The sequence below is a fragment of the Hemiscyllium ocellatum genome, chromosome 24 (assembly GCF_020745735.1).
Source record: "Hemiscyllium ocellatum isolate sHemOce1 chromosome 24, sHemOce1.pat.X.cur, whole genome shotgun sequence".
NCBI classification, from domain to species: domain Eukaryota; kingdom Metazoa; phylum Chordata; class Chondrichthyes; order Orectolobiformes; family Hemiscylliidae; genus Hemiscyllium; species Hemiscyllium ocellatum.
The window spans coordinates 24,394,108-24,416,584 of NC_083424.1; the positions used below are offsets into that span (position 1 = coordinate 24,394,108).

A 22,477-nucleotide genomic window follows, 5' to 3' on the forward strand; every position below is an offset into this window, starting at 1 on the left:
GAAGCACCCATATCGGGGAGAATCCGTGGAGAGAGAAAGGAAGTTCATATTTCAATTTGATGGCTGTGGACAAGTTACAGAAATGAATGTTGTGTTTGGTACCTTTACATCATTGAGTATTTCTGTTTGAACTGTACTGGGCATTTTGAAAGTTATTGAGAAAGTATCACCATCAAACCAGACGTGACTGTGTGATAATTTTTACCAGTTTTTCAGGATATATTTAGGCCTGCTTCACACTGTTTATTGTGTTGTGGTTCAATCACTATCCTTTGAATTAACATTTAGACTGTACTCTTGTCAGCTGATCATTATCAAAGACACGCTGAAATATTAAAACACTCTATTAAACCAGTTTCCAAGTAACAGTCACAAATATATATATTTTTAAATCCAGCAATATTGGAAAGCAGATCAGGATAGATTTTGATTCTAGACAATATTGGACTTCGCTGCATGTTTAGGTGACAAGCTGTCCTTCTAAAATGTCAGAAAATGATGACTTATAAATTGGAAGTAACCAACTTAATCATTAGATGGATAAGTTTTGCAAACTAAACATCTGAAGGTGATAGTTAGAAACCTGAGGCAGAGGAAGTTCCAGATAGTAGGGCTGAGACACTTGAAGCTCCTGCTAATTGTGTAGAGAAGAGGACGATCTACTGGAAACACTGGGTTTGGCACAAGGCGCTAAACCTGTACGTTATTGAGCTGAGATGGGAAGGATTTATAGAATACAGTAGGAAGAAAACAAAATCTTAGAATGCGTAGAAGAGGATCAGGCAGTTTACAGATGGTGGATTGTTAATGACTTAAATAAGAAACATTAGTAGAAACATGAGCCCAATGAATGGTTCTCTGATTGGCAATATTTACTTCGGTGTCAATCAAAGCTATACTAAATCAAAGCAAAGGAAACTGAATAAATCCAATCAAGATATTTGTTACTTGTGTTCACAATACATTCCAATCCCTCTGGTTCTAAAAATTGAACGAGTGATCATCCATACAACTTTGTGCAATCTGTATTAAAAGGCTGGTCAAAAATTAATTAATAGTCTGCATATTTAAAGTGAAATTATTTTAAAAACTTTTTTCCACATTGTATCAAGGTGAAGAGGTGCCAGTTATTAAGATAGTAAAGCAAATCTTAGAAATAAAGGTATTAATAAAACTCAGTCTTAATGAAAATCTTTTATTGAGAACAATTCAAATTTAAACTGGGAGCATGATCATACAATATCCAGTGATAAGTATTTGGACCTCCATTTTCTGTTAGCAGAGATGAAATTATTTATTCAATGAAACATAATTTTTAAAAAAAATCATTGATGGGATGAGGTGTTGCTGGCTTGGCCAGCATTTATTGCCTATCCCTAATTGCTCAGAGGGCAGTTAAGAGTCAATCATATTGCTGTGGGTCTGGAGTTACATGTACACCAGATCAGGTAAAGGACATTAGTGAATGAGGTGGGTTTTTCTCAACAATTGGCACTGGATCCATGGTAGTCATTAGACTCTTAATTCCAGAATTTTACTGAATTAAAGTTCCATCATCTACCATGGCGGTATTCAAACCCAGGACCCAAACATCATCTGGGTCTCTGGATGCCCACCAATAATGTCAGTAGGCAGTCAGCTCCCCTTGAGAGAAATATGAGAAATTATATTACTTTATTCTGAGTCAGCTAAGATGCACTTAAACCAAATAAGACATCCCATAATCTCATTTCTGAATGGACAAACACAAATTACCAAAAAGCTCCTAAACTGTTCATCCAAGAAGGATTTAAAATAAATCTTCATTTATGATTGAAGCACCAATTAATTAAAATACAAAAAAAAAATCAGTATGCACTGCCTATATCCCATTGTGTGTTTGGTATTTTCAAAAGCAAACATTCACAATAGTTGGAAAGCCAATTCTATCCGAATTTTGCAACAGCATCTTGTAGTTACATAGTTCCTTTCACTTCATAAAATATTTTAAGGCATTTCACAGGAAAGCAAACAAAATTTGGCACTGAGCCACATAAGATTAGTAACTTTGGGACAGATGGTCAAAAGCTTAGTCAGAAGTAGATTTTACTAAAGTAAAGCAATTACTTTAAATGCAGCAAATAGAGTCACAAGAAGTTACAATAGAAGCATTATCAAATAACATTTGATACAGACATATAAAGATGTTAGGAGAGATGACCAAAGGCTTTGCCAAAGATTCAGGTTTTAAGATGAAACAAATAGGCCGGAAATCTGAAACAAACAAAAATAGAAATTGCTGGTAAAACAGATTGGGTTCAGTTCTGAAGAAGGGTCACTGGATTTGATATGTCAAGGAGAAAATGAGGACTGCAGATACTGGAGATCAGAGTCAAAACATGTGGCGCTGAAAAAGCACAGCTGGTCAGGCTGTATCCGAGGAACAGGAGAGTCAACGTTTTAAGTATAAGCTTTTCATCAGGAATGTAAGGGTTCCAAAGAGGGCTGAGAGATTAACTGAGGCATTTTCCATGGAAATAGAATTTGAGAACATAAGAACTAGAAGTAGATGGAGGCCACTCAGCTTCTTGAACCTATTCTGCCACTTGATATGACCAAGACTGATCATATGGCCTCAATGCTACTTTCCTGCTAACTCAATAACCCTTGAACCCATTACTAATTTAATATCTTTAAAACTGCAGATACTGTAAATCATAAACAAAAACAAGTTGCTGGAAAAACTCAAGTAGGTCTGGCTGCATCTGAGAAGAGAAATCATATCTACGATGGCTGCATCTCCAGATTTCACAAATTTGGAGCTATCTTGCAACTTCTTGCCAGAATGAAGATCAAATTTTCTCCTTCAGCTTGGTAAACTTGCAGGTGACATGGGCAGTATGACATTCAAGTACTGGGACATAACCAGCACTAATTTGTCCAGGCTGTTTCAGGATAATAAAGAAATAATCAGAATATGGATTGAAAAACATTAACTGTGCTTTCTCTGCACAGATTCTGCCAGACCTGCTGAGATTCTCCAGAAATTTCTGTTTTTGTTTCAGATTTTCAGCATCTGCAGTTCTTTATTTTTTTCCCCCACCTTTCACGACCTGTATGTTCCAGGCCATCCCAAACTTTGCTTCCTTGATCCTGACTCGGAGATGCTGTCGGACATGTCCCATTTTTGTTACCCATTTTTTTTAAAACTTAATTTTCTCACCTTACAGGACCCCCTCCAGATAATTCCTTTATCCAGGAGAAGAAGTGGAATTTGTGTTCCTATCCATGAGCAATGCTATTTTTAATCAGTGGTCAGGAATTGTGTTTAGATGATTGCATCATGCATTGCATCAGATATTTATTCCCTTTTTGTGGGGAGATGTTTGAGCATTCAACTCCCTGTGATGGTGCTGCTGATTTTGGAAAATAAGCCCAAACTGTAGCAGTGGCAGGTGCTGAACTGCTCATAAAAGTAACAATGAAAAGTTTACTAACAAAGCAAATCATGTAGACTATTTTATGTTAAGTTCATCAGCTGAGCTAATGATTATTCATTTACTTTAAACATAATCTTCCTAAGAAAAAATGATTATTGGAGTAGACCATTGCACCACAGACGAAACTTGCTTGGGAGTGGTTGTAAGCAATCATTTCAATGTTAATTAGTGTCGTGATTAATAATACAAAAGTGAGAAGTTTGTTGACCCTAATCACTTTAATAGCTTCAGAGATTGTTTCAATGTTTTTACAAGTTCCTATCACGTGGCTTGAGTAGAAGTGTGAATTCACTTGTTGACACTTCTTGCAAAAACAAAAGCAAAATACTCTCAGCCTTGGAAATATAAACTAAAAACAGAAAGTACAAAGGTATGAAGTAGGAGTACGCCATTTTGCCCATCAAACCAGCTCCATTATTTGATAAAATCATAGCTGATCTGAATATTAAAAATCACACTACACCAGGTTATAGTCCAACAGGTTTACTTGGAAGCACCAGTTTTCAGAGCGCTGCTCCTTTAGCGGGTGATTGGGGAGAACAAGATCGTAAGACGCAGAATTTATAGCAAAATTTTTCAGTGTGATGTAACTGAAATTGCATATTGAAAAAGACCTGGATTGTTTGTTAAGTCACTCATCTGTCAGACTTAAACCCCTTTAACTCACACACATACACATACCCTCTAACAGACACTCATAAACACACCCCCCCCCCCCACAAACACACACACACACACACACACACATATAAGTTTGTGGGTGGATTTGTACTTGCAGAATTACATTTTACTTTGCTGAAAAACTGCATGAATCCATGTAAGATTCTGTATATCCATTTTTTAGATTAGAATCAGTCTGATCATTGTGGCACAGACAGCCTCACAGGGAGTTAACACCTTTAATATCTTATCTGGGCCGACATGACACCAATTGTTTAAAGTGCACTGGAGAATGTAACCTTTAAAAAAAGTTTTGCGATTTACATATGAAAGAACTGAAACCAACATGGTCATTCTAAAAGATGAGAGACTTAACCAATCCAGGTCTTTTTCAATATATGATTTCAGTTACATCGCACTGTAGACTTTTGCTATAAATTCTGTGTCTTACAATCTTTTATCCACAATCCCCTGATGAAGGAGCAGCACTCCGAAAGCTAGTGCTTCCAAATAAACCTTTCCTGCCCACTCTCAATAAACGTTGGACTATAACCTGGTGTGGTGTGATTTTTAACTTTGTACACCCTAGTCCAATACCGGCGTCTCCAGATCTGAATGTTGGCAAAGACCCAGTAGATCACACACTATCTGTGGAAAGTTTAAAAAAGCACAGCACCAGGTTATAGTCCAACAGGTTTATTTGGAAGCATTAACGCTCGGAGTGCTGGTGAAGAAGCACCGCTTCGAAAGCTAGTGTTTCCAAATAAACCTGTTGGACTATAACCTGGTGTTGTGCGATTTTTTTTAACTTTGTACATCCCAGTCCAACAGCAGGACCTCCAAATCATACCTGTGGAAAGAGAAATTGACATTCTGTTTTAGGTTAATGACTTTTCACCAGATTGTGCATTTCTAACAATTTCTCAATGATTAGCATGGAAAGGGGGATGGGAAGGAAAGAACAATAGCTCAAATGTTTGAGAGGGTGGATGGCCGTAGTGATCAAATCACAAAAGAGCAAATGACAGAGTGCTCTGGGTCATGCTTTTGAACTGACTGGAGATGTTCAGCTAAGCAATCATCAATCAGTATTGCTGAAAAGAGAGAGATGTCGCTGAAGCTTTCTGCCTTGCACTCAACACAATAAACATAAGAATGCCAAGTTTAAAATGACTGGAACTGTTGATACCATAGGAGAAACGTGTTGTGGAAAGTTGACAAGTAGGCAATAATTGAATGAGATATTTGCCACGGAGAAAGCAATGGAGAACATTAGAACTAGGAGGAGGCCCGCCCACTTCTTGAACCTATTCTGCCATTTGCTATGACCATGACTGATCGTATCTCGGTCTCAACTCCACTTTCCTGCCCACTCTCAATACCCCTTGAACCCATTACTAATTTAATATCTTAAAAAACTGTGGATGCTATAAATCAGAAACAAAAACAAGTTGCTGGAAAAGCTCAGTAGGTCTGGCAGCATCTGTGAAGGGAAATCAGTGTTAACATTTTGGGTCCAGTGATCTGATCTTTCCCAACAACTTCTGTTTTTGTTTCTAATTTAATATCTGTCTATCTCCTTTAAGTATATTGGATGTCCCATAACTATAGGCTCCTCATGGTCACAGATAATTCAAATAAGGTGCAAAGCAACATGCACATGAACCCATTCCTGACAAGCAAATGGACATTGTTAAAGTATCCAGAAGCATGGCCTTGAGTATAAGAAAAAGGTTTGACAACCAGTTTTTCTTTTCATAAATATTCAATTCTGTATTACCAAGTGACAATTTGTATCTCGTCTCCTTAATCTAGAGAAGACTGGCAAACACACTGCATGAAGTCAGAAGAGGTAGAAGTAAACCCCTAAAGCTGAAAATAACCAAAGAACTACGGATGCTGGAAATCAGAAACAAAAACAGAAATTGCTGGAAAAAACTCAGCAGATCTGGTAGTATCTCTGGAGAAAAAGCAGACTCAATGCTTCCAGTTCAGTGACCATTCAGAATCTGCTTTGGTAATCTCTAAAGCTATGTAGACCTGTGTAAAGCCAGAAGAACAAAATTACTTAATGCAAGGCAAAAAGCATGAAATATTGAGTAAAGCCCAAAGTAAGCTTAAATGATAATGATAGAATAGTATTGATGGAAGGGAAGCATTAACGTTTTGGCAGGATTAGACTTAGATTTAAATTTTATTGTCTTGTGAAAAGTGTATAATGTCACACCACATGGCACTATCTTAGATACAAAGGTACCTCGATACAAAAAACTTTAAGTACAGGTAGTAAAAGAAATGAAAATTTAAAAAGTTAAGCATTACCTTTGTAGAATAAGTGGAAAAATAAAGAAATAAGACAATAATTAACATTAAAGTCCTTAATATAAATGACAAAAATAAAGGAATAAAGTTAAAAGTTCTTTGAACTTCTTATATAAGATGTTTCCATGGCTGAAGAATATGGTAGAGAAAGGTGAGTATGTCACAGAGAGATATAGGCCATTCCACCAACCAAGGGATCTTCAGCGTAAATATGAACCCACACTTCCTCCATTCCTCAGACCTTAATTAGGGCTTATTTTCTCTCCAGAAAGAGACTCTGACTCTGTTAGGAAGGAGTGGGTCGCTGCACAAAATGAGATTATTGTTAGGCAAATGATATGGAGCTTTGGCAGGTGAATGAAGTTGAAGTACAAATTATTCCATTGCTATTGCAAAGCAGGTTCATAGGCTGAAAGGCCAACTCCTGTTCCAAACATTTTAACACAGTGGCCCCACATATTTGAATAAATATCAAAGCAAACAAATATGTATGTGCCCTGCTTAGAATATAAAACTTTATAGTGCAATACAGGCCCTCGACCCTCAATGTTGTGCTGCCTGTGAAACCAATCTAAAGCTCGTCCAACCTACACTGTTCCATTCTCATCCATATGCCTATCCAATGACCATTTAAATGCCCTTAAAGTTGGTGAGTCTACTATTGTTGCAGGCAGTGCATTACACCACTACTACTGAGTAAAGAAACTACCTCCTGACATCTGTCCTATATCTATCACCCCTCAATTTAAAGCTATATCCCCTCGTGCTAGCCATCACCATCCAAGGAAAAAGGCTCTCACTGTTCATCCTATCTAACTCTCTGATTATCTGATATGTCTCAATTAAGTCACCTCTCAACCTCCTCCTCTCTAACGAAAAGAGCTCAAGTCCCTCAGCTTTTCCTCGTAAGACCTTCCCTCCATACCAGGCAAGATCCTAGTAAATCTCTTCTGAACCCTCTCCAAAGCCTCCATATCCTTCCTATAATGTGGTGGCCAGAACTGTGCGCAATACTCTAAGTGCGGCCACACCAGAGTTTTGTACAGCTGCAGCATGACCTCTTGGCTCTGAAACTCAATCCCTGTACTAATAAAAGCTAACAGACCGTACACCTTCGTAGCAACCCTATCAACCTGGGTGGCAACTTTCAAGGATCTATGTACGGTGGCTCAGTAGTTAGCATTGCTGCCTCACAGCACCAGGGTCCCAGGTTCGATTCCAGCCTGGGGAGACTGTGTGGAGTTTGCACATTCTCCCTGTGTATGCTTGGGTTTCCTCCAGGTGCTCTGGTATCCTCCTGCAGTCTAATGATGTACAGGACAGGTGGATTGGCTATGTTAAATTGCCCATAGTGTTAGTGCATTAGTCAGAGGGAAATGGGTCTGGGTGGGTTACTCTTCGGAGGGTTGGTGTGGACTTGTTGGGCCGAAGGGCCAGTTTCCACACTGTAGGGAATCTAATCTAATCTACTTGGCCACCGAGATCTCTCTGCTCATCTACACTACCAAGAATCTTTCCATTCTTTCTGCTGTGTTTGAATTCTTGATTTCTGAACTGCTTAGAGTTCAGCATGGAAACAGATCACTCATTCCAACTCGTCCACACCAACCAGATATCCTAAATTAATCTAGTACCATTTGCCAGCACTAGGCGCATATCCCTTTAAACCCTTCCTATTCATATACCCATCCAGATATCTTTTAAATGTTGTAATCGTACCAGCTTCCACCACCTCCTATGGCAGCTTATTCCATATATGCACCACCTTCTAAGTGAAAAAGTTGCCCCTTAGATCCCTTTTAAACCTTGCTACTCTCACCCTAAACCTATGCCCTCTACTTCTGGACACCTCCACCCTAGGGAAAAGATAATTTTTGCCTTATGTATGCCCATCATGATTTTATAAACCTCTACAAGGTCACCTCTCAGCCTCCGATGCTCCAGGGAAAACAGCCCCAGCCTGTTTAACTTCTCCATACATGTCAAATCTTCCAACCCGGGCAATATCCTTGTAATTCTTTTCTGAATCCTTCAAGTTTCAAAACATCCTTCTATAGGAGGGAACTAGAATTGCACACAATATCCCAAAAGTGGCCTAACCAATGTCCTATACAGCTGCAACATGACCTCCCAACTCCAATACTCAATGCTTACTCTAATCAACAAGATACCAGCAGCTCCCAATATTAGACAGGTAGCTTCTGACTCTCAAAGTGTTCTGTTACTCTCATCTCCTGTTCAATTAGGCCTTTGCATTGAAAAATAGTTGTTTGGGAATGATGCATCTGAGGTTAGGACCCAGAATTCATCTGAATTCTGCTTTGAAATTCCAGCTCATTCCTGGGTTAGTGAGGCAAAATTTGCCTAGTGCTCCTAGTCCCGATATCCATTTGACAATGCTCACTTGAAGTATGGATGCTTGATGGGGCTTGACAGGCCACCCCTGTAAAGCAGTCAGTGCCTTTTGGCCCCCATTCCTAATGAAGGCCTTTTGCCTGAAACGTCAATGGCCACAATTCCTGGTGAAGGCCTTTTGCCCAAAACGTCGATGGCCCCCCATTCCTAATGAAGGCCTTTTGCCCGAAACATCGATTTTCCTGCTCTCGGATGCTTCCTGACATGCTGTGCTTTTCAGCATCACTCTAATCTAAACTCTGGTTTCCAGCATCTGCAGTCCTCACTTTCGCCTATCTAAATTTTCTTCCAAGTGTTGTGCTTGTTTAATCCTAATGATGTTAGTATATTTTTTATTTTGGAGTCACCATAGTTGCTCCTGATCTTGCCTTTATCCACAAGTTCATGTTCTTCCAGAGGAAGTCTCTGGATGCCACTAAATAGTGATGGGATTTCAAGCTGATTTTATACTTTTCAGGTCCAGGAATGTGAAGCCTTTTGTGTTTCACCCACTCCTGCTTTGCAGGTTAAGCATAGACAAAATAGTGACAGTGGTTAGCACTACTACTCTCATAGCACTAAGGACCTGTGTTTGATTGCACCCTAAGGCAACTGGTTGTGTGGAGTTTGCACATTCTCCTTATGTCTGTGTGGGTTCCCTTGAGGTGCTCTGGTTACCTCCCATAGTGCAAAGATGTGCAGGTTGGGTGGATTGTCCATGCTAAATTACCCATAGCGTCCATGATGTGCAGGCTAAGTGGATTAGCCATGGTAAATGAAGGTTACAGGGATATGGTAAGGTGTGGGTCTGGGTGGGATGCTCTTCAGAGGTTTGTTGTGGACTTGATGGATCGAATGGCCTGCTTCCACACTGTAGGGATTCTATGAAATACTGAACTTGTTTATGTCTGACAGCACTGCTTGTCCCACTGGAGAAGCCAAAATTAAAGCAAAGTATATTATTAATTACAGTTTTCCTGAAGAAAGAGTTATTATAGTATGTTGGCTGTCAAACCTTATTAACTATTGTGCAGCATTTGCTGGACAATCACAATTTTCCGGACACAACTGCAGATAAGTTGTGTGAGTTGTTCTACAATTATTGATTGTATGTATATCTTAAAAATGTGCTACACCGTCAGTAACCATAAATTAACTACCTCCTGTTTTATTCCAACAGTGTACCGGTTACTGAGCTACTGTTTTTCCCATGACAATGTCTTTGCCTTGCTCATCAATGTTGCATTGTTAGTTGTCTTGAGCAGCCGCCTGGAGCAACAGTTGGGCACTATTCGATACTTCTACCTCTCCATCCTTTTTGCTGTTTTTTCTGCATTGTTTTATCTTCTTTTGGGCAAATTACTAAGTCTTTATGAAACACCAGTGTGTGGTTTTACAACTGTTCAGTTTGCTATGGTGACACTAAGTTGTTGTAATTCTGGAATGAAAAGGACCATCAGAATTGCAGCAGTACCTTGGATATTCCTCCCTGTTGCCTACCTTATTATTCCAGGTTCATCTGTCTTTCTCCATATCTGTGGAATTATTGTTGGGCTGACCTGTATCCTTTCTGATAGTTGCAGGAGAATAGGTTAAAACTCTGAGTAACTTTGCAGGTGTGTAATCCACTATGTTGTAAATTAAATTCCCAATCAGAATTTTCAAACTGGTTGCAACAGTTGTTATTCAATAATTTAAAGGATTTCTGCTGACTGTCAGCCTCCTTCCTCGGTTACGTTCATGCCCAGATGTCCTTGGAGAAGGAGCATGTGATGGCACTAATACTATTGATGCCTTCAGAGAGAGGTGGGCACCATGGGGTATACATTGCTTTATTTGCCCCTCCAACTCCATTTCAATTTAGTCCCTTCTCTCTATCCCTACCTACTTCACCTTTGATGGCTTGCATTGCTAATAATTGGCTTTGATTGTAAATTTCACAGATATTTTACTGGTGGTGGTTGCTAGTTTAAATAGAAACCAAAGGAAAAGTCATAGTCATAGAGATATACAGCATGGAAGCAGACCCTTAGGTCCAACTTGTCCATGCCAACCAGATATCCCAACCCAATCTAGTCCCACGTGCCAGCATCCGGCCCATATCCCTCCAAACCCTTCCTATTCATATACCCATCCAGATGCCTTTTAAAGTTGCAATTGTATTAGCCTCCACCACTTCCTCTGGCAGCTCAGGCCATACACGTACCTCCCTCTGCGTGAAAACTTTGCCCCTTAGGTCTCTTATATATGTTTCCCATTTCACCCTAAACCTATGCCCTCTAGTTCTGGACTCCCCCACTCCAGGGAAAAGACTTTGTCTATTTATCCTATCCATGCCCCTCATGATTTTATAAACCTCAGCCTCCAACATTCCAGGGAAAACAGCCCTCGCTTATTCACCCTCTCCCTATAGTTCAAATCCTCCACCCTGGCAACATCCTTGAAAATCTTTTCTGAATCCTTTCAAGTTTCGCAAATCTTTCATATAGGAAGGAGACCAGAATTGCACACAATATTCCAACAGTGGCCTAACTAATGTCCTGTACAGCCACAACATAACCTCCCAAATCCTGTAATCAGTACTCTGACTAATAAAGGAAAGCATACCAAATGTTGCCTTCACTATCCTATCTACCTGCAACTCCTTTTCAAGGAGGTATTCCAAGGTCTCTTTGTACAGCAACACTCCCTAGGACCTTCCCGCTAAGTGTATAAGTCCTGCTAAGATTTGCTTTCCCAAAATGCAGCACCTCACGTTTATCTAAATTAACTCCATCTGTCATTTCTCAGCCCGTTGACCCATCTGATCAAGATCCCGTTGTAATCCCCCTTGTGAAGGTGGGAAGCTTGCTCAGTTGTGCATAATTGCACGTCTGGGTAGAGAAGAAAGTGGCACAGTGGTAGTGTCTCTAACTCTTAGCCAGAAGATCCCATTTAAGTCTCAACCATTTTAACATGTTATGTCAACACCTGTGTGACCAGAATCACATAATTGTTACAGCGCTGAAGGAAATCAGCCTATGTATCGGCAGTGGCTCTCAAAACATTTTAACCTATTGCCAATCTCCTGTATGTCCTCTGTAGCCTTACACGTTACTTAAATAGAAATAATCTTGAAATCTACAGCTGAACCTGCTTCCACCATACGTCCATGCAATGCATTCCATATCCTAACTACTTACTGTGCGAAAGAGGTTTTTCCCACTTGCATCTGCTTTTTTTTTGAAAAATCTGAACTCTCTGGTTCTCAATTCATTTAGAAGCAGGAGCAGTTTGCCTCTGTCTACTCTATCCAGACCCAGACCGCTTATGATTTTGAAAACTTCTGCCAAAGTTCCTCAGCCTCCTTCAGTTCAAGATAAAAACAGGACCAACTCCTCCAGTCTTTCCTTATAACTGAAGTTTCTCAACCCGGTAACCATTCTTGTAACCCTCTTCTTCATTGTTTACAATGTGTTCATATCCTTCCTATGATATAGTCCCCAGAATTGTACATAATACTCCAGCTGAGGTTAAACCAGTGTCTTCATATATGTTCATCACAAAGGATGTTAGTTTGCTTGCTGAGCTACAAGATTCTTTTCAGACATTTCGTCATCATACCAGGTAACATAATCAGAGAGCCTTTGGTGAAGCATTGGTGTTATTCCTGCTTTCTATTTATGTGTTTAGGCTTCCTTGGGTTGGTGGTGTCATTTTTTGTGTTGGTGTCGCTTCCTATGTAGTGATGTCACTTCCTGTTCTTTTTCTCAAGAGGGTGATAGATGGGATCTGAATTATTTCCTGTTCTCTTTCTCAGAGGGTGGAAATGGAGTCCAAATGACATCACCAATACAGGAAATGGCATCACTAACCCAAGGAAACTTCAACATATAAATAGTAAGCGGGACAAAACACCAGCCGCTCACCTAGCGAAACGTCTGAAAACAAATCTTCCAGCTCAGTGAGCAAACTTACATCCAGAACCTCAACCTGAGCTACAAATCTTCTCAAAAAGTTGATCATAATCTTTTTGTGTTAGATATTACTGCTACACTTTAGTAAGACAACCTGAGATTTGATTTGGCTATTTAATTCTTCTATTACTTTAAAATGTGAGACAATTTTTTTTCATTGAAGTAAAGAGAACATTTTGATCTTTCCATAAATACATAAACTGCTAAAACACATTGGCAACTGTGTTTGAAAAATGCCTATAGTTGCAATATAGTGCAGCAGGTATGGATTTTCAGACAATGTTTAGAGGCAGTGGGATCTAGACAGTGTAAATAAGAAAAAACTGTTCCCATCAATAAGATGATAAAGAACAAGAAGTCATATATATAAATTAATTAGCAAAAGAAACAATGGAGTTGAAGGGGGAAACTTACACTGTCAGTGATTATACCCTGGAATGCGCTGCTTAAGCGTGTGGTAGAGGTAGGTTCAATCAAAGCAATCAAAAAAGAATTGGATTATTAACTAAAAAGGAAGAACGTGGAGGTTTGCAGGAAGAAGTGGAGGAAATGACATTGGGTGCATTGCTCATTTCAGAGAGCCAGCACAGGCAAAGGACTGGATGATGCTCTCCTATGTTGCAACAATTCTGTGAAATGTGATTAACTTCTGGGATAAAACATGTTATCAGATTAATTGTTACATACATTTTTACTGCTCTAAAATGCATTTTTCTTTAATTTTGGGTATTGATAAAGAATGTTTTTATTCTGGCTGTACACTCAAGGAGTTTTTTTTAATCCTTTGAGTGCAGTCATTCTCGTGACATGTAAAGTACATTCATGCAAAAACAAAACTGTAAGTTGAATGGTTGAAATCTGCCATACCTACATTTGGTCCAACTGATTTGAATATCCTTGACAATATTCTTATTCAGATAGCTTTAGATTTTTATTTTGCCTGGAGTTGTCAAACTCATTGATAGATTCTATTGAAAGGCTGGCTATCTGTAAGTTCCTGCAACGTAACTCCTGGATTCCATTTATCTTCTCTCCAGCAAAATATCATCTTCCTGTTAGTAACACTGAGAGGTGAGCAGAACATTTTAAGTTTAGGACTTTCTGTCAACATACAATATACAGTAGAAATGTTGTAAATGTTATGTACAAATTTCTGTTCCCTATTTCATAGTTTGATTTTTATTAGAATTGCCATATGTTAATGCAGTCTGTTTTGACAAGTATTTAGTTTACAACACACTATACTTTCTAACATTTATAGAGGGAAATTCACTCTGCTATCAGAGTTCTGCTAATGCTTTTCAGCAGGCAGGTCTATAATGTGGCTTTCTTTCACAATGCTCCCTTGGAAAACATCTGGTGGTTCTTTATAGATTGAATGATTGGGAGCCATTTGGCACAGTTTTATCCCCACACTAATCTTGCCTGCAATAATTTTGGAGTATTAGCTACTTTTTAGAGGGTAGATCTATGGATGTTCTTGGCCTTTCAGTTTTGAGTTGTGTAAGATGAGACAATTTAACCTCGATCTTGTTCTTCCTTTGAATTACACAATGATTTTGAGCGGATGCCAACTGCAGCAATCCTATTGCCTTTTGGCTCAAATCATCTATCTACCTCACTTAAAAAAAAATCATCTGTGTTGGGATGGATGAACTCTGAAGATCTTCAGTGGAACCTTTGCATGGTTAAAGAACAGTACACAATGTTTTATAATGCCTTTTTTATAGTGTGATAGTCTTCTAGGCAGTTTAGCTAGTATACAATGTAGTAATTGCTATGCGATTTTAATTAGGAATAAATTTGTGGTTTGTATATTTTGTTTATAGCAGCTATTCTTTATTCTTTTCAACGATATAATACTATTTACTCCAAAGCCGCACTCATTGTTCATAAAAGCACAGTACAATGAAAGGACAGAAATGTGCTACCCAAACACAAATAAAACTTAGTGAAAAATGTAAAGCATGAGTGTGCAAGTTGCTGTCCAAAAGTAATGTAAATATTTCATCTCCTGAAAGGTTATGATATAGAGAAATCTATCTAGTGCCAATTCATGGCTTCTGTCACATGAAATGGTTTCAGTGTTTGCCTATTTAACACTGGCCACTTTAAAGCAATGTCATAATTAAATCTGAAATACTGCTACCTATCTAACAGATGGATATTGGGCCATATAATTGCAACTCTTGCTTTTAGTTCTAATTTTGTACCATTCATTTTTTTCATGCAACTTGAGTTGATTTTCTTTGGAAAAAAACGAGAAGTTGACAAATAAATGGAAAAACAATTTAAAAGCTTTTGAAATTGAACATGTTGGCAAAAAAAAGTGGTGCTAAAAACACAGCAATTTGGCAGCATCAAGTGTAGGTAATTAAATCCACGCACCTTATACAGAATTAGTTGCTGAAGATACAAATCGGATTAGGAGAACAAATTGCAAGCCATGTCACGCTGACATTGCACGATCACAAACAACCACTTTATTTAAATGTTCAGCTATACCATTGGATGGGGTATCCTACCGTGATTAAAAACTGCTGATTGTGGCCTCCCTGATTTGTGACTTGGTACTACTTTATTAAGTAGTGAACTAGAGTCTGTTTATCTGCTTTTCTTAAAAAGACTCCTCTCTAAATAGTACACAGATAAAAATAGCTTTATTTTACAGTAGTACTGTACTCATAATATATGTAACAGTTAAGTATATTATTGTGATGTACTTTAACCACTTTTTATCTCCCTGAGCACATATAAAGAGTTGATTTGTATCTCCAAATTCTTTGAGACAGTCAGCATCAGCCATTTTAGAATTATTAAGTACTTCATACATATTGTCCCTTGATGCTGAGGGGCTCTTATCTTGATGAGGGCTGAGGAGAAGAAATTTTGAAATTCTGCATTAAAAATGGAGTATTCTGGATAATGGTAGATGTTTTGGCTTTACAACTTAGGCATTTATAAAATTAAAATACAAAAAATTACATTTATTCAGAGTCCTCTTGAAAAAAACCTGAAACATAACTCTCCCTACCTCACAGTTCCACTCCACTAGCCATCACGACTAAGACTGAGAAGTGAAGGGACAACCACACAGATACTTCCTGTTTCTCCTGTGGTTTGCAAGGGTACTCTACATTTCTTAATTGACGACTAAGGTGATGCTGGCTAAAAGGCTGCTGAAGTGTACTGAACTTAAATAATAGTCTGACTAAATTGTTTTGAAAAGGAGAAATAATAACACCTGAATGTTCTTGAAAATGAAGTTAACTTAATAAATAAAATTGATTTTATTTTGGTGTTGAATGTGCCCTTTGGTGCCCACTTTATGGAAGACCTGAGGTACACTGGTGAGCTCCATGTGATATTTCTCCAAGGTCAGTGGGACACATATTTGGCTGTGGAAGGCAGACAGTGCTAACAAATTTATCAGTGGTGTTTAATTTGGACCTGAGGAAGGCCATCTCCACCATGAGGTGCAACAGGTGGTCTGAGTGGGGGCCTAGAGTACCCCACCTTGTTTGATGTGCTCATTATTGGCTGTTCTGGCTATAATCCTACCTGGTGATGTTGCTTTATTCCTGGATGCAGATCATGCACTTCAGGTAGAAATTCCTAATTTAGTAAATTATGTAATGCTATATTTGGCACCAACTTTATTCCTGGAACAGAGCAGCAGAATCAATTATGCGTGGAACTGAGAATCAATGAACTGAGTTCAGCAGTATTTTAGGCTGAAATTCTGAGCATCTTTGGAGTTTCAACTTAGACTTTAACTTCAAAAGCTGATTTACTGCTTTGAGGGATTGAACTATGGCATCATTTCAAAAAGCATTAGAATACAGTTTAATGTGGATTTGGACATTTAGCATTAATTGTGACAGTGTGATTGTTTGAATACAGATGTGGACCTCTGAAAGTGATAAATCAACATTTATGACTCAGTAAAACAAATTCCACTGCCCTCTGGATTTCTGGATGTTAGGAACCTAGACTACATTTGGAATTGAAAATCTACATGTGAATCAAATTTTGTTTTCGAAAACAGAATTCAAGGCAGTTCATGCTTCTTTTCATTCGCTCTTCTCCCACCCCAGACAGTAGTAAAGTTCCTGGAGCAGAGACAGTCACTTTATAAACATGGGGAGATGATGGCCTACTGGTATTGTCATTAGACTATTAATCCAGAAACTCAGCTAATTTTCTTGGAACCTGAGTTTGAATCCTGCCACGGCAGATGAATTTGAATTCGATTAAAAAAAATTTGGAATTAAAAATCTATTGATGACCTTGAAACCATTGTTAAATGTCAGAAAACCCATCTGGCTCACTAATGTACTATAGGGAATGGAATCTACCATCCCCACCTGCTCTGGCCTACATGTGACTCCAAACACACAGCCATGTGATTGAGTCTCAACTGCTCTCTGAAATGGCCTTGCAAGCCTTTCAGTTGTATTAAGTATGAGAGATAGGCAACAAATGCTGGCCCTAAGTGATTTAAAAATATAGCCAAGTGGTCATATTGAAAATGATGAACATTGGGAAACTGTGCAACTGTGAGGCACTTCATATATTTACCTTATCTGATGCTTTCCTAATAGGGGACATTATTTAACACTGAAAAGCTGAACTTTAGCTGACATTTTGTTTTCATCTGCCTGTCTAGTTCAGAATGCTGAGACCAATTCTAGTATCCCAACTGAGTTCCCAATTCAGTAGATATGGAATTGCCTAGGACTCTTTGTGGTCTACATTAGTCAGGATCATAAAAGTATCTACTGTGTGATTGAGAGAGCTTGTAGTTGCATTTTAGAAACCAGTCAGTCCATTCTGCTTCCCTGCTCTGACCTACAAATTTTGATGTTTATATATAATACAAATTCCTTTTTAAAAAGTCATTAAGTCTTTTTGTGCCATCCTTTCACACATTCCTGTCAAAAATTACCCTTGTTTTGTTCTGCCAGTTATCTCAAAGCCATGTCTTTGAGTTATTTATCCTTCTACCAGTGGAAACAACTTCTTCTTATTTGGTCCACCAAAACCTTTCAAATTTTTGCACCTTTAATGCATCTCCTCTTCATCTTCTTTGCTGGACGGAAAACAGTCCCAGTTTCAGTAGTCTTTCCTTATAACTGATGTCTCTCACCCGTGGTCATGTTCTAGCAATTCTCCTCTGCACCCTGCCTGAAAATCTTGACATCCTTCCTAAAATGTGGTGCCCAGAATTAGACCAAATATTTCAGCTGATGTTAAACTTCTGATTTAGAAAGCTTTTGCATAACTTCCATGTTTCGTGCTTTATATATCTTCTATAAAGTCATGGATCTTATGATTTTAGTAACCTTCTCAATTTATCCTGTTACCTTTTTAAAGTTTTGTGTTTGTTTTGTTTTTGTATCTGTGTTCCTACACCATCCTTACAATTGTATGTGCCCTTATTCCTTCTACGTAAGTTGTTTCACATGCTATAAGTCTTTGATATCCAGGTACAGTATGGATCATTAATATATCAGAAAATGGTCCTAACATTGACCCTTGGAGAGCACTACAGGGAAACTATCTGTAGTATGTAAGACTGCTCAGCACAACGTTGCTTTTTGTCTCTTGGTCATTTCATATCTGTGCTGCCTGTGCCCCTTTAATCCCAGGGACATCAATTCAAATTCTCCACAAAGATTGGTGGAGTAGCAGAAAGCATAAGAGACTGTCAGAGACTACAGGAGGATATAGATATACTGGAGAGTTGGGCAGAAAAGTGCAGATGGCTTTCAATCCAGACAAATGTGAGATGATGCATTTAGGCAAGTCTAATTTTAGAGCGAATTATACAATGAATGGAAGAGCCTTAGGAAAAGTTGATGGGCAGAGAGATCCATTGTATCTTGAAGGTTGCTGCACAGGTGAATAGAGTGGTCAAGAAGGCATACAGTATGCTTGCCTTCGTTGGTTGGGGTATTGAGTATAACAGCTGGCAAGTCATGTTAAAATTGTACAAGACATTGGTTCGGCTGCATTTAGAATACTGTGTATAGTTCTGGTCGCCACATTACCAAAGGGATGTGGACGCTTAGGAGAGGGTGCAGAGAAGGTTTATGAGGATGTTGCCTGGTATGGAAGGTGCTAGCTATGAAGAGCGGTTGAGTAGGTGAGGTTTATTTTCACTAGAAAAAAGGAGATTGAGGGGGGACCTGGTTGAGATTTACAAAATCATGAAAGGTATAGACAGAGTTATAGAGACAAGCTTTTTCCCAGGGTGAAGGATTCAATAACGAGAGATCATGCTTTCAAGGTGAGAGGTGGAAAGTTTAAGGGGGATACATGCGGCAAGTACTTCATACAGAGAGTGGTGGACATTTGGAATACATTACCAGCAGAGGTAGTAGAGACAGGCATGGTAGATTCATTTAAGATGCGTCTGGACAGATGCATGAGTAGGCAGGGAGCAGAGGGATACAAATGCTTAGGAATTGACCGACCGGTTTAGACAGTACATTTGGATTGGCTCAGGCTTGGAGAGCCGAACGGCCTGTTCCTGGGCTGTAAATTTTATTTGTCCTTTGTTCACTAACAAGGTTAATATAAATCATGTAATTATTTCAGGTCCTCTAATGCATCTAAGAATTAAAAGATATGCACTACATATTTCTTGGGAGCTTCAGTGTTCACCTGTTTGTTTTCGACATATTTTTGTTTGATCTGCAAATTATTACTAAATATTTCAGTTTTGGATTTGCCATTATGAATATTTTCAAAAAGATTATATTGCACTCCATGTTTATATTCACATTTGCAGATTCCATTCTGTGCCAGAACTCCACAGAGCCCAAGGATCTTCAACAGCACATTTAGCAGCTGCTTCTGATGATTGTACTACGAGAGAAGGCAACAGCTACAATATTGAAATAGATTCTCAGTGGACAGAAACTTCCAACCAGACTTTGCCTGCTTTGCAGCCTCACACTGGATCTTCACATACCAATTACTTACAAGCAGAACTGTATAATCCATATGATTTTGCACATCTTAGACAACTAGATTCCAACTATCATCCCTCTGGATTTTATCACCTGAATCCACATGATGTCTATGCTGCTGCAGCACATGGTCTTCTCACTGATGAGGATCTTCTTCATGCTGGTGTTATTGCCTCCTTACGGGAATCTGGAATGGACCAGAATCGTAAAGTGGAAATACCTAAATCTTCAGTCTCTTCTCTGCGGTAGGTAGCAGGCAATAAAAGATGTTTGTAAAGCACTTTATGCATTTTACTGGAATATTTTATTTTAAGTAGTCAAGTTCAGGAAGGATTACTGAGCAGTCAAATTAGGTTACCAACAATTATTGTTGGAGAAAGTGAGGACTGCAGATGCTGGAGATCAGAGCTAAAAATGTGTTGCTGGAAAAGCGCAGCAGGTCAGGCAGCATCCAAGGAGCAGGAGAATCGACGTTTCGGGCATGAGCCCTTCTTCATGCCCAAAACGTCGATTCTCCTGCTCTTTGGATGCTGCCTGACCTGCTGCGCTTTTCCAGCAACACATTTTCAACAATTATTTTTGTCAAGGATATGGAGATAGTGTAAGAAAGTGAAAATCAGTCATGATCTTATTGAATTCTGGAACAGGCTAAAGAGGTCAAATGGTCTACTTCAGTCTTATAACTGAGTATGATATAAACATATGGAATAAGAGTAGAAGATGGCCATTTGGCCACTCAGCACTACGCCACCAATCAATGAGATCATAACTCATCTGTTTGCTTTTCAAATTCCACATTCACTCCCAATAATCCTTCATTCCCCTACTAACAAGAATTTATCCGTCTCTTTGCCAAAGTTCCAAAGTCACATAACCTTCTGAGAGAAAAAAAATGCTCTTTATTGACCCCTTATTTTAAAACACTGCCCCCTATTTCAGGACTGATCTATAAGAGAAAACATCCTTTTCATATCTACCTTGTCAAGACCATTCAGAATCTTATACACTTCAATCAAGTCAACCCTCACTGTTCTAAACTCCATTGGATAAGCCCAACCTGTTCAACTTCTCCTCAAAGACAATTCACTTATTCTGGATATCATTGTCAATTACTTTACATCCTGCTTTATATAGGGAAACCAAAATCGTACACAGTGCTTGTGATGTGGCATCATATTACTGAAGCATAGCATCCTTTTATGGTCAGGTCCTCTTGCAATAAATGATTACATGCTGTCTCTACATACTAAAGTTTAGTGACTCACGCAACATTTGTCTGCACTTCAGAATTCTGCAGTCATTCTCAATTCAAATGATACTGTGCTTTTTTATTCTTCCTGCCAAAGTGAACAACTTAAAAGTGAACAACTTCATATTTTCCCTCATCATACTCTAGCAGATTTTTATCCACTCACCTAACCTATCTATTTCTACCTGCAACTTTCTTATATCTTCACAGTATATTTTCCTACCTACTTTGGTGTCCTCAGCAAATTTAGCTGCCCTGTCTTTTCTCCCCAATCTAAATTATTGATGTAAATTGTAAAAAGTTGAGGTCCAGCAGACTTCTATAGGACTCTAGTTGTCACATTACATGTCACAAAGAAAGATCCATTAATGTACACTGTTTTCTGCCAGCCTATCTTCTTTCTGTGCTGGTATGCTACCCCCTACCATGAACCTTTACTTTCAATTATAACATTTGATGTGGTACCTTAGCAAATGTCTTCTGGAAATTCGCACATAGCAAGCAGGCTCTCCTTTTGCATAAACATGATTTCACTTTGATTAAACCGAGCTGATTCTTTTTGATTACATTGATCTTTTTGAAGTGTTCAGCTATAAACTCTCTGATGAGCATTTCAGCGCCTTCCCCATGATAGGTGTAAAGCTGAGGCTGTTCTTCCCTGGAGTATTGGAGGCTGAAGGGTGACCTTACAGAGGCTTGTCAAATAATGAGGGTGAATAACCAAGTTTTTTTTCCCGCGGTACGGAAGCCCAAAACACTCTTTCTGTGCTGTACATCACTGACTGTATGACTGTAGAGAGCACAGATTTAAGGTGAGAAGGGAAACATTTAAAAGGGACATGAAGGGCAACTTTTTCACACAGAAGAAGGTGCATGTATGGAATAAGCTGCCAGAGGAGTTGGTAGAGGCAGGTACAAATACAGTATTTAGAAGGGCATCTGGATGGGTACATGATGAGGAAGGGTTTAGAGGGAAATGGACCAAAATGTTGGCAAATGAGACTAGATCAATTTAGGATATCTGGTCAGCATGGATGTGTTGAACCGAAGGGTCTATTTCCATGCTGTATAATTTTATGACTCTGTCTGGCCTATAGTTTCCAGTTTTCTGTCTCTCTCTTTAATAGAGAAATTATAGTTGCTACTTTCTCATCCAATGAAATCTTTCCTGAATTTTGGAAAATGAATATTAAAAGTTCAACTGCCCCAAGACCTTATAAGTGACCTCTTTTCCCTGGATAAAGACTACCTGGATCCAGAGACTTGTCAACCCACAGCTCCATCAGTTTGCTTAGTTACACTTACCTCATCATTGTAATTACACCAAGTTCCTCTCTCCTTCCACCTCTTGATTTACAACATTTAATGGAATGTTTTATGTTTCCTCTGTTTGTTCATTTCAACTATAATTTCCTTATTATCTACAATTAGCCCCCCATT

The 22,477-nt window shown here is 38.8% G+C and overlaps 1 protein-coding gene across 3 annotated transcripts in view; it reads left to right on the top strand.

Moving 5' to 3' along the window:
• LOC132827105 (rhomboid domain-containing protein 3-like) overlaps positions 1 to 22,477 on the top strand; it is a 32,970-nt gene that overhangs the window by 8,711 nt on the left and 1,782 nt on the right. Inside the window, exons 2-5 of one of the 3 annotated variants that reach the window (XM_060843588.1) lie at positions 5,955 to 6,090; positions 10,036 to 10,416; positions 13,729 to 13,882; positions 19,608 to 20,033. In XM_060843588.1, the coding sequence (XP_060699571.1) occupies positions 6,036 to 6,090; positions 10,036 to 10,416; positions 13,729 to 13,882; positions 19,608 to 20,033 (1,016 nt within the window). In that variant the 5' untranslated portion in view covers positions 5,955 to 6,035. The remainder of the gene's footprint in view (positions 1 to 5,954; positions 6,091 to 10,035; positions 10,417 to 13,728; positions 13,883 to 19,607; positions 20,034 to 22,477) is intronic. The other 2 variants (XM_060843587.1, XM_060843589.1) reach the window with 2 other exon arrangements.